We start from the raw sequence: 12,562 nt of genomic DNA, 5'->3' as shown, positions 1-12,562 counted from the left end.
ATGGATGGATGGATGGATGGATGGATGGATGGATGGATGGATGGATGGATGGATGGATGGATGGATGGATGGATGGATGGATGGATGGATGGATGGATGGATGGATGGATGGATGGATGGATGGATGGATGGATGGATGGATGGATGGATGGATGGATGGATGGATGGATGGATGGATGGATGGATGGATGGATGGATGGATGGATGGATGGATGGATGGATGGATGGATGGATGGATGGATGGATGGATGGATGGATGGATGGATGGATGGATGGATGGATGGATAAATAGAGGGATGGATGGATAAATAGAGGGATGGATGGATGGATAAATAGATGGATGGATGGATGGATAAATAGAGGGATGGAATGATAAATGAATTGAATATATTGGAGGATTGATGAATAGACAGATCAAAAATTAGATATACAAATGCATCTTTGTGCACACGTGTACTGTGCATTCTTCCCACATTTCTTAGCACGTCAGAAATGCAAAGGGATTGAATTTTGGGAGTTTCAATGAGTGAATGAATGAATGAGTGAAATTAAGTATGTGAGTGAAAATTTAAAAGATTCAGCGAATGGATAGCTAAGTAATGAGGAAAGGAATCAAAATTAAATCAAACAAAAAATGAAATCTTCATATGAAATTTTTATCATTCCTCCCAACTTTTGTTAGTTAAGATTTGTTTCAATATTCCATATTTTGTTGCAATTTGTTGTTAGAAAAATATTCTGTATGTCTTTTTCAAGAGTGAATGTTCACGTTAATGATATCTTCTATAGTACTTCTGGATATCTTGAAACGCTCTAGGATATAAAACTAAAAGATAAAACACGATTCCTCCTGTCAGAAATTGCAGAGGAAGAATATAAAATCTTCTGACCGAGTAAACAAAAATTTTTCTCTAATTTTTTTTTTAAAAGCCGATAGGTATTTCCTTTAAAAGGATTTTATACAAATGCACTTTTGACAGAGTTTAATGTTTGTATTAAAATAACTATTTGTTAAAATGAAATGATGGTTAAAAAATTATTTTATAATAACATGTTAATATTATCGTAATAATGTAATGGCGGTTGAGTTTAAATGATCTTTCATAAATGAACCTTAAACGAAGTCATTATTCTTTCTTTTTCCAAACGTTGATTAATGACACTGATTTGAAAATATTTTCTTTGAAAATGTTTCTTTGAAAATGTTCCGTATTTTACAAATTTCGGTGGTTAGTTTTTTGCTGATTATGTCGAGACGAAATAATTTGTTGGATGGCAAGAATGTTATTAATGCGACAAGACTTCAGCAAGAGATCATTTTCTGATCTTCAAATGCTTGTTACTTACGGAATAATCATATTTTTTTTATTTTTTGCAGAAGCAGACAGCAATTTGTCAGGATGATATTTTTAAACGTTCAGCGCGACTTGCTTCAAATTTTCAGTCATCATCTTGTCCGCATTCTTAAGCAAAAATTACTAACGGTTTCACTGCGTCTCAACCATCTTCCATTTACTGTTTGAAACTCCAAGTACCTTTTTATTTTTAAAATATAACTTTTTTAAATTTACGGTTGCGGTACATGTTCAAGTTCGTTCGTATCTAGAGAACATATAACATACGCATATTTTGATCGTCTGCGTATAAATGATCGATCGATCGATTGAAAAGAGCATTTTTCGAGTTTGTGGTTAGATTATATTATTGAATGGATGAAGAGTTTTTTTTAATATGTATATGTGTCTTTCCCCAATTTAGTTTTTTAACGTAGGCTCCTTTTATAATACTTTTTATTTTTTTTTTATTTTATTTTGTTTGGTTGAACAAATATATTTCGAAAAAAATTAATTTTCGTGTATTTTTTGAGATATGTTCATTTTTTATGATGTATATAACTTTTTATTAAATGCAAAAACATGCATTAATCAAATTTTATTTCGTCGTGTTCTGCCTGTCTGTCGCTAATATGGCACGCACAACTTTGTGGCATTGCTATCCAGGGAGTCATGTCATGTCTTTGCTTCTTCTCTTACTTACTACGTTCAAATTTTCAAATTAAAAAAAACTTTACGCAAACAAAATCATCATGTTGGAACTGATAAAGTTTTTTAATCATTTTTATAGCTTCTAATAATTTTGCCAATTTTATTTATTTCGTCTTTATTTATTTTTCATATGTTAAGCATGATAATGCTGGAATTCGAATTAATTTGAAATTTTTTTGTTAAAGATTTTGCAGTTGTTTTTAAAACTTGAAAACTCATTAAACATGTTATGAATGTTCTAAATATACACAGATTTTTGTTTTTTATATTTTAACTTATTACACTAAAAAATAATATTCAAAATAAATAAAACAAATTTTCCATAATTAAGAAATTACTGAATTGAGATAAAATAGATCAGCAAAATTATACACTAAAACAATGTGAACGTTGAAAACTGATTACAAACTCATCCTAACAACATTTTTGTAATTATTAAACATAAAATTTGAAATGTAACCAAGGGCAACTGCATGCACGTGCAAGCATTCCTGGAGTCCAAACGCAACGATGGTATGAGTGGTAACGTTAGTAGGAGGAGCATAACAACAACAACAACAAACAACAACAAACAACAACATAAAACAACAACAAACAAACAACAGCGGAAGCAGAAATTGTGGAGAAATGTTTCCATTTATTTCTTCTGCACATTTCAATAATATTATTGTTAATGTTATATCGCAATCGCTATTGCCTCCATTGTAGTTGTTAAGCGTTACTGATGATGTTGTTATTTCGTTGTTACGATAGTTATTGCAGCGTTAATAATAAATATAATGTTTATTTTATTGAACAATGGCGCGGGCTTTAGCAAAAATGGTAGTAAGTAGATGGAGTAGAGAGAAAGAAAGGAAGATTGTGACGACGTTACGGAGCAGTTTTATACTCTTCTCTTCGTATTCATTCATGTAAATTATTGACAGAGGGCTGAATGTTATTATTGTGTATATGTGTGTGTTTGTGTTTGTTTGTGTGTGTGTGTGTTTGTGTGCGTGTGTGTGTGTGTGTATGTGTGAGTGTGTTTGTATGTATGTGTGTGTGTTTTCTGTAACATATGTTGCCATGTGATGTGTGCACATGTGTGTGTATGTATTTACGTCATGTAGACCAAATAGTATTAGTATTAATATAGGCTTTTTAAATTGTTACCTCGAAAACGCTCATTAGCTGTGATTTAAACCATTTATGCCAAGAAAAAGTTTCAATGATCGAAGTCTTAAACAGCTTTTTGAAATTCTTGACAGAGTGACAATGCTGTCACAAGTAGCTCGGTAGACTATTCCATACTTCTGAGCCAGCAATAGAAAAATTTCTTGAAACAATCTTTAATCGTGATGCTGGATGGTTCGCCAAGTTTTAATCGTCATAACGTAAGTTGTATGGTTTTGAAGAGGTCAATGTTTAATAGAATATAGTATAATAGACTGAAATGAATGAAAAACAACAGATAGGAAAACTGAAATGTGCCTCTTGAAATGTTGAAAACGTTGAAAATGACTGAAATTTAACATAATCCGTTAACATAGTGGTCAATGAAATGATGTAAATATAATATATTAAGTAATAAATAATCAAGAAAATATATTCTCTTATAGAATACATAACACACACTCGCCACATCACGTACAGTACATTACACATAATCACAAAATCACATAAACACAAATTCAGACTCATGTGTCACATCTAGGAGCGTCTAGAGAAGAAGAGTCGCATTTCATAATTTTATTTGAACATGTTTATGATGCCAGCAATGTAAATTATTTCCATTGGGATGGAATGAATAATTTTATTTTATTATTTTGTTAGTTAAAAATTGAGACATTTTAAAATGAAAATTTTTGTGAATAAATTTTACTGTTATAAACCAAAATAACTATTTTTTAGCCTGAATCATCATGCCTGTTTTTTCTTTACATTTAAAAACACACAATTAAAGTTATTATTTTATTAACATTTTATAATTCATTCTAGATAAATTTATGAAATATCTTTTTCATTGTAATTTTAATGGTTTTTTTTTTTATCTCGTGCATAACTTATCAGATGTAAACAATCTTGCATGGCTGCAAAAGATTGTTGTTCGCCCAACAAAAACTACTCAACAACAAAAAAGTTTGTGTATGAGAGCGTATTTTGAACGTCAATATAAATTATAATATATATAAGATAAGAAATACTGTTCGAAGTTCTATACAACATCTAAATATCATTCAGGCTTTTGAAGTTGTTAAAATCAAGTCGAATTTTATTGAATAAGGCATTTGGTAATGAAAATATCAGTTAATATAAGGAACGACATCACGTTAAAAAAATTTTTTTGAAAACATTTACTGACTTACATTCAAAAACATCAGCGTACACTCATTCATTCATCCATACGTTCGTAGATAAACTCACTTTCACGCCTCTATTTTTAAACTTTCAATAATCTCATCTCCAGACGAATGTCGAACATACACATGTAGACACCAGACCATAAACACGATTATAAACATAAACTTGGTTATAAACATAAACTTGGTTATAAACATAAACTTGGTTATAAACATAAACTTGGTTGGTTATAAACATACGCGCCGGTATCAAATTATCATGTGGAAACAGTTACAACTACTCGGGTTCCAGATGTTTAGTTTTATTTTTAAAAATTTCAAAACCACTTTCATGTTTATATTTATTTTTATTCCACAAACACTTCTGACTTTATTGTGGTTTGGTTTTTACTATGGTGGGTGAATAGTAATGATCACCGTCCTTTACAACTTCACCTATGTTACTATTTAGAACTCAATGCTGGATCGTTTTGTAAGGTAGGTACAGACGAAACGATCATTCTGAGGCTTTATGTGCCTCCTATAATATAAAAGAAATTCACGAAAATGTAGAAATATAAAATCAATTTGAATAAACAGATGGTTGAATACATGATTTTAAAAAAAACATAGATATGAGTAATTATATAATGTATCAAACACACAAATAAAATAATGTACCAACAACAAACCAACATTGTGAAACAGAAAAGAAGAAGTTTGAATGAATGAAAAAGCACGTAAATAAACGCCTTCGCAACAAGTTCAAGTGTGATTAATTAAATTAACGAAAGATTAAATAGACGTTAACATTGCATCAACAAGCAGAAATTTAAATAAACAAAAATATAATTTCAACAATTCAAAAAAAGCAAATTAAAAAACAAATAAATGAAATTATATTTTAGAAGGATTTAATGGTGACATGCCAACATGAAATAGTGTGCAAATAAGTGTAGAAAGTGTTGGGGAGTTGGTCACTTGTTAAGCAGGAGTTAATGATGATGTGTTTGTTGATCGTGCGTGAAATTTGAGCCTTGAAATATTTAAATCTTGAAGTTTATTTTGATGTTCATGACCTTTTAACATACTTTTAAACAAATTAAAAGCATCGAAAATGTTAAAAATGAACGGAACTGAAAGATGTTCGTCAATAAAATAATGAGAAAAAAAAATTCTTCTTTTCTTTTCATTTTTTATTTTCAATTTGAGACAATTTAAATTTTTACCGAAAATATGTAATATCTAATGATTTTATTTTAATTTTACTTTATATAATTAGAAGGTAAGATGTTGGAGAACATTTTGCGGTCGCTTAGCGGCTTTTGAAGATTGTGTGGAAAGTGTCCAGGAGTTGTTTGAAGTTTTTGCACGGGTTGTTTTGAAGGTAGGTACAAATGTTGTAAACTCTGAGGTGAGTGGTGTGAGAGAAATTGAATCACATTTTAATGCAACTTTTTCATCAGTTCATTTTAATTGGTCGAGCAAGACTAGCAAACACACCCACCAAAGAACAGTAAAAGTTTAAAATAAATGAAAATTATATTTATAATATTTTAAAACGAAATGTATTAAATTTTATGTACAAGAATTAAGAAAGATGTAGAAAAGAATAAGATAAAAAAATGTACATGTTAATTTTTGTTGATACCGTTGGCTGAAAACAAATCCAAGAAAAACTTCATGTCAATGTCCGGCGTAATAAATTTTTTTTTAAATTTTTTCACTGTTTCTACCAATATTTCTTGATCTTGACATTTAGAAATTGTTGTCGGGTCAGGCGGTTAAAGGTCGCTGGGTCAAGTGGATGTTGAGGAACATTGATTTAGAGATTTGCAGGTTGTTCTGCGGACTGTTGTGATGCGACGACACGGAGGACGCTGGCGAGTGATTGATTGGGAAAGGAGAGGAGAGGATGTTGTGATGCTTGCATGGCTGCCGGTCCATCCGAGTCTGCGAAACACGGGATGGTCCTGGAGATGTTGCCGCTTATATGTCCGTGGAAAATTCCTTTGCATTAAGATTTATTTATATTTTTATCATCTCATTTATATTTTCTGTTTTAAACTATAAGACTGGTTTAGGCCATTAAATGCTTCAACGACTCCGTCAAGTTACTAACTGTTGAAAATCGCACAAGGCAAACATTTTTGTTTAACAAGTTTGCTCATAAATTTTTCAATTTCGTTTGTTTAAAATAAATTTAAAAAAAAACATAACATTTTTGTAATGTTTGTTGGGCATTGTAGGCATTCATTTATAACACATTTGTTTCAAAAGAACCTGCCTGAATTTTTAAAACTTGTAGCCCAAAAACAAAAACAAAAACATAATATAATTATGATAAGAAAAACTAAAAAAAAACAACTCTAAGCCGGTGTGATGTGTTTAAATAATTGAATTGAAACAAAAACATAACATAATTATGATCAGAAAAACTAAAAAAAAACAACTCTAAGCCGGTGTGATGTGTTTAAATAATTGAATTGCAGTTGCGGACATGTGGGTGATGAATGAGTCACTCATGTCATTTCACTCGCCTCTTTAAATGAACGATCGTCCTCCGACAACTTCTTTAAAAAAATTTCTTTCTCATTTTTATAATTATATATGTAATATTTATTTATTTTAGTGCAGTTTGAAAAAAATATTATAAATGTTTATATATCGTATATACATAGGCTTAAATATATATATATATATATATATATATATATATATATATATATATATATATATATATATATATATATATATTATTTGAGAATTTATATAGCGTCCATTAAAAGCCCATTATATATATATATATATATATATATATAATTATATATATATTTTAATGTTTGTATATCGTTTATCTTTTTCCAATAAACACACCAGTCACTGAATAATTTCTCCAGTTCAATTTCTCCAGTTAAAATTTGAAACTTTGAAACTCTTCTTACTAATGTTTTTGCACTGAATTAGTGAAAACCGTGAATGGTAGCATACAGTTTTTCAATCATTGAGTAGATGCGAGCATTGTTTCCTCTGCTCGATGGATGTGAAGAAATTTGTTTGGAGCCGGAAAACAATACAATTCTTTCATTGGTCAAAAAGTCACTGGTTCCCGGAGAGAATACGTCAAAAGCCGATTCAATAACATGTCAGATGTACATTGCAAACATCAAATCCGATACAACCAACACATGACAGCTACCCAAAATACCACAAAATACAACGTTCTAATACACTTTAATTATTGAATCCAATAAAATCAATACAGCCAAACTATAAAATCAACTTTAACTTTTTTGTCCAAAACAATAACGACAAATCCCAAAAAACATATTTGCAGTGAAATCAAAAACATTACCAGACGAAGAAGTATTATTATTTAACGTTGTAAGGAACTTGACAGGCACGCAAATAAGAGCACTCGTTGGGAGATTGAGAGAGTTGAAGAGCACGTATCGGCAGATCAGTCGAATGTTCTCCACTGCGGCTGCTTTTCGCTGTAGTCGTTCGTCGTTAACTTCTCTTTTGTTCTTATTGTTAGATGCTTTTCTGGAAATTGTTCTGATTTTAAGGTTTTTTTTGTGTGTGTGTATGTGTTAGTATCTTTGTTGGGATTTGTTTGTCTTTATGTGTGTTTGTCTGTGTGTTTGTTGTGTGTGAATGTTAGATGTTTGTGTTAGTGTGTATGTTTGTTCTTTTTTGGGATGTGTTTGTGTATTTGTGTGTTTTGTTAGTTGCCTGACTCGTACGTTCTGTAAACACGAGATGTTCCGAACGTATGTAACCATGATATATGTTAAACAGTGGGTGCATTGTTAACGCCGGGATTATAAATTGAAAAATATGTTGATTAATACATACGGCCTTGATATCAGTATACATCATAACACTCTGCAGTCTATGTTATATGTTTCATGCTAGATGTACAACGTTGCTGATCGTATTTTGTACATGGTCAAGCTGTAAGCTAGAATTTTTCTGCTATATATTACATACTTTTATAATATATTCATAATTTAATAATAAAAACAATAAAAAAATATGAAAAAATATTTTCAGTCATATTATACATTTTATTTTTATTATGATATACTGTACAGATATGTATTTAGATACAGTGAAAGCAGTTTTAGGGTGAATTCCTACAATTCTACGTTGAATGTACTTAATGTGTTGGGAGACGGCATTCTTACTTTCACGTGTTTGTTGATGTTTGCATTAATTTAGCGATCGTGCGGATGCATAAAATTCACATTCTCATATATTTATATAATAATGTATTTAAGTTGTGGACATTGTATGTAATGCTGATTGCAAACGGGGGGTTGGCTTGTATGTGAGCTTCTTTTCAAAGAAGTAGATTGTGGTAAGAAGCCTTTTAGGGTGCACATTTTTGCGTGAGCGGAGTTAATACATATAGTCTGCTTGTTAGATTGGGAAACGTTGATTCAATCGATGATTGTTTTAGTGTTACGGTATAACATTTTTGAATGGCGAATGTCAGTTTTGTTATTTCACTTTTGAGATCAGACCGTTCAAATATTGTTTTTCATTTATTTGGTCTATCAACCCACTTGAGGGATTCTTCGTTTTAAAAAGCGTTTATATTTGTTAATGAAGTCGAGTTTATTTCATATTGACCTATCTACCTATCACACATTTTTTCAAATGTTTTAGACCTAGTACCTAATTCTAATATTTCAGTTCTGTTGTATAAAAAACAGATTGAAATAGTTTGGAATCTTGCATTATCAAAAATGTTCAAATGTTTTATAACTTCGGAACAAAGATTTCAATTTTTTGTTGTGAACAACTGAGGGAAATAAACTTTTGTTTGTTTTGCTCCGTCTGATTTATTATTTAGATTTTCATTGAAAGAATGCTGTGCAGTACAGTGCCCTGTCTTCAAAAGTGCTACGACGTGTCCGGAGAGTCGTGTGGTGTGTTGTGGTGTATTATGGTGTGGTTTGTGTGGTGTGTTGTGGTTTGGTGTGTGTGTTGCGGTGATGTGTGTTGTGTTGTGGTGTGTGTGGTGTGTTGTGGTGTGGTGTTTTGTGTTGTGTGTTGCGTGGTTTATCTTGAACAGATTTTTAATTTTGGTACGAATATTTCCTCATTCATTGCTTGAGGCATTCAGCGTGAAGCTGCCCAGTTAGCTTGCATTCAGCTTGTTTTATGGTCTGTCATGTGCGTTTCAGATTGTATTTTGATAATTCTGTAATGCATGTTCGACGTTTTACCACAAAAATTGTAATCTTATGCAAGAAGTAAAAATACACGTTCAACATTGGGGTACATCATGAGGTATTTTTATGCGAAAAGTAAATTTACAGTGATCATCCGTTTGCTTTAGCATCTGATGTATCTTCACGACAGCACTAACATGTTTTCAATATTTTTATTAGGTTTTACATGAAAGCTTTCATCCCGACGGATTAAAAATGATGTTGACTGCAGTTATCTACTTTACAGACAGAAATATTTAAAAAATTTCTTGCCCGATCGAACGATTGAATTGTGGAAGGATTGAATGGCGAGATATGAGATTCGTCAGTAGCAATAAAGATGATAATTTGAATGTACATCTTAATAAGTGAGTCTGAAGAATTTTTTATGCTAGCTAGTTTGTTTACTAAGTTACACAGAAGTTTGAATTCATGATGTAACTATTTTCTAGATACACATTTATAAGTACCCAATTTAAAGTAATAAAATGAAATAAAGATAATCTGACAAGGAGGCAATTATTGCGAGATGTTCTTGGTCAAAATGACATAACTTTTGATGGCTAATAAAATACTACATTAAACTTTCATTGCTTAATGTTACACATGATAGCTAAACATACGGTGGCCAATATATAGCCCACATCCAGCTAACATATAATTATTTTAATTAGTTTATAGAATATATATTCATAATTATTATTATTGAAAAGCGACTAATTAATAACTTGCGTGTCAGCTCCTATCATTTAACTTCAATCAAAAAAAAGTGAAAAAGTTATATTGGGAGAATATTAAAATACTGTCATATTGAATAATTCCACATCATTTAACCGTTTTTGTGTTTTTTTATTAATCTTATACACAAATCCAAGCGTCAGTTGATTGCCATCAACCGAACACAGCCAACATTTTTCTGAAAGATTGTCACTAAATGTTTCTTAAAACATCAACTTAGTTACTATATCATAGTTGTTAATGTTGTTTTTATCAAGTTTTTTTTTATTGTTTTTCTCAAATAAAAATATTGCTTCCATCCGCAGCACAGATGCAACAGACATGAAGTTTGGAGGTGTGATGCTATTTGGAAGGGCACTACTTCTTTCCCCATTATTTACGAAGAGCCAACCGAGTGCTCCCATCATTAATCATGTGTAATTTTCACGTTCTCCAGGCAAACTTATCGCGTTTGTGATAGATGGGCAACTTATAAATAAATAAATGAAAGACATCTGCTATACCCAATCAATCGCAAACAAACTAACGATTCGAAAGATTTTACTGCATCTCTAAAAGTTTGACTCATTTATTTATAAAATATATCAGTTCACTCTTTTCAACTAGTCAAAATAATTTTTAGAATTTTAGTTTTAAATAATTATTTGACTGAGTATCAATATCGTCAACAGCATGTTAACAGCACTAAAATATGGATTTATTCACTGAAAGTCCGTATTGGATTTTATAAAATTTTTTCTGAATATACTCCAACACTTTAATTACTAAAAAAACATTGTAGATTTGAAGAGCGCGTGACACTAAAGATATAAACAGAATATACGACAGTTAATATTTATAAACAATAAATAACATTTGACCAAGCAACAATCGCAATATTTCTCAGTGCAAGAATCAAGGCCTGAAAATAAAAGAGAAAAATTAGAAGGAACTCCAGATCTGACAGTCATTCTTTGCAGTTATGAAGAGCATTCATTTTGCTGCGCCCAGAACAAACGAAATAATTTATTCTCAGTTGGTAGTTATGAAATGTGGAAAGAAAAGTTCCAAGCCAAACGAAAAAGGTGCACAAAAAGACTAAATAAATATTCACAAACGCAATTTCCGAGTTGCCTTTAAAAAAGTTCTAATGTTTTTCAACCGCAGCATCAAAATCCAATCCATTGGATACATCATCACTTCCGGAGATAATGTCATGTAGACTGCTTTCAATAGACACACCATCAAAAGTTCTGACTACAAACTTGCCATTAACAAACTCAGCTACCACGAATTCAACAGACACAACATCAACAACAACGACCAGACTGACAAGCGCAACAACAACAGAAACATTGAACAGCATAATACCAATCGATGCAGCAGTATTTTTCAACTCAACTTGCACGCCTTTGATAACTTCGAGCGCAGAAATGCAAATATTTTCTACGGCCATTGAAATGGTTCTATCATTGACCAGACTAACCGCATCAGTCGTCACATCAGGCTTCCTCACAACTTCATCATTTTCTTCGATTGCTTCACAATTAACAATTTTATCGTTTATTATGTTAACCATTCTGACCATAATATCTGCCACTTCAACAGCTGCTGCAACTACAAAAGCTACCGCAACTACATCAATATTGATAGCTGCATCTACAACAACTTCTGCGACAACATCGACAAAGCTGGCCACAGACACATTTTCATCTCGCACGACGACCATTCACTTGACGTCCAGCATTTACTTGACCACACCAACTTCCTTGATACAAGCTGGAGAAGCTGCATCTTCTTTTCTATCAAATGCTGCGTTAGCAACAAAACCTGCATCATCATCAACGTCATCATTAACATCTGCATCATCGTCATCATCATTATTATCATCATCGTCGTCGTCATCACTATCTTACACATCATTATTCATAGCAACAACAACAATAGCAGCAACAGCAACAACAACAACAACAATTTCCACAAAAACATCAACAGAACTCCCAACAACATCTACACCCATGACAGCAACAACAACAACGATGTTAATGTTACGAAGGACAGGTAGGTCGTTTAATTCAACATTAACGTTATTTACATAATTAATTAATTAATTTATATATAATTAATTAAATATTTATTGATTAAATAACTTTATTGATTTACAAAAACATTTTGTAAAATAAATTGTCGTAAACTGTGTGTTTTGTGTTGTTCCTAATAAGAAGCTTTCTTTCTTTCTCGTGCCTTATCCTTTTAGGAC

General features: G+C 31.5%; 2 protein-coding genes across 2 annotated transcripts; one reads left to right on the top strand and one right to left on the bottom strand.

Annotated features, from left to right (window-relative positions):
- Nucleotides 1–2,843: 2,843 nt before the first annotated feature.
- HELRODRAFT_165815 (hypothetical protein) lies at nt 2,844–6,224 on the top strand (the record flags this gene model as incomplete). Its single annotated transcript, XM_009032307.1, has 4 exons — nt 2,844–2,870; nt 3,720–3,803; nt 5,646–5,750; nt 6,126–6,224. The coding sequence occupies 4 exons, from the start codon at nt 2,844–2,846 to the stop codon at nt 6,222–6,224; spliced, it is 315 nt and encodes a 104-aa protein (XP_009030555.1).
- Nucleotides 6,225–11,449: 5,225 nt separating this feature from the next.
- HELRODRAFT_165814 (hypothetical protein) lies at nt 11,450–12,031 on the bottom strand (the record flags this gene model as incomplete). The annotated part of the gene is made up of 1 exon (XM_009032306.1): nt 11,450–12,031. One exon carries the CDS (start codon nt 12,029–12,031, stop codon nt 11,450–11,452), a length of 582 nt encoding a protein of 193 aa, XP_009030554.1.
- Nucleotides 12,032–12,562: the final 531 nt, after the last annotated feature.

Source organism: Helobdella robusta, assembly GCF_000326865.2.
Source record: "Helobdella robusta unplaced genomic scaffold HELROscaffold_8, whole genome shotgun sequence".
Taxonomy (NCBI): Eukaryota; Metazoa; Annelida; class Clitellata; order Rhynchobdellida; family Glossiphoniidae; genus Helobdella; species Helobdella robusta.
The sequence above is the reverse complement of the archived record's forward strand: the minus strand, read 5'-3'. Positions and strand labels throughout refer to the sequence as shown.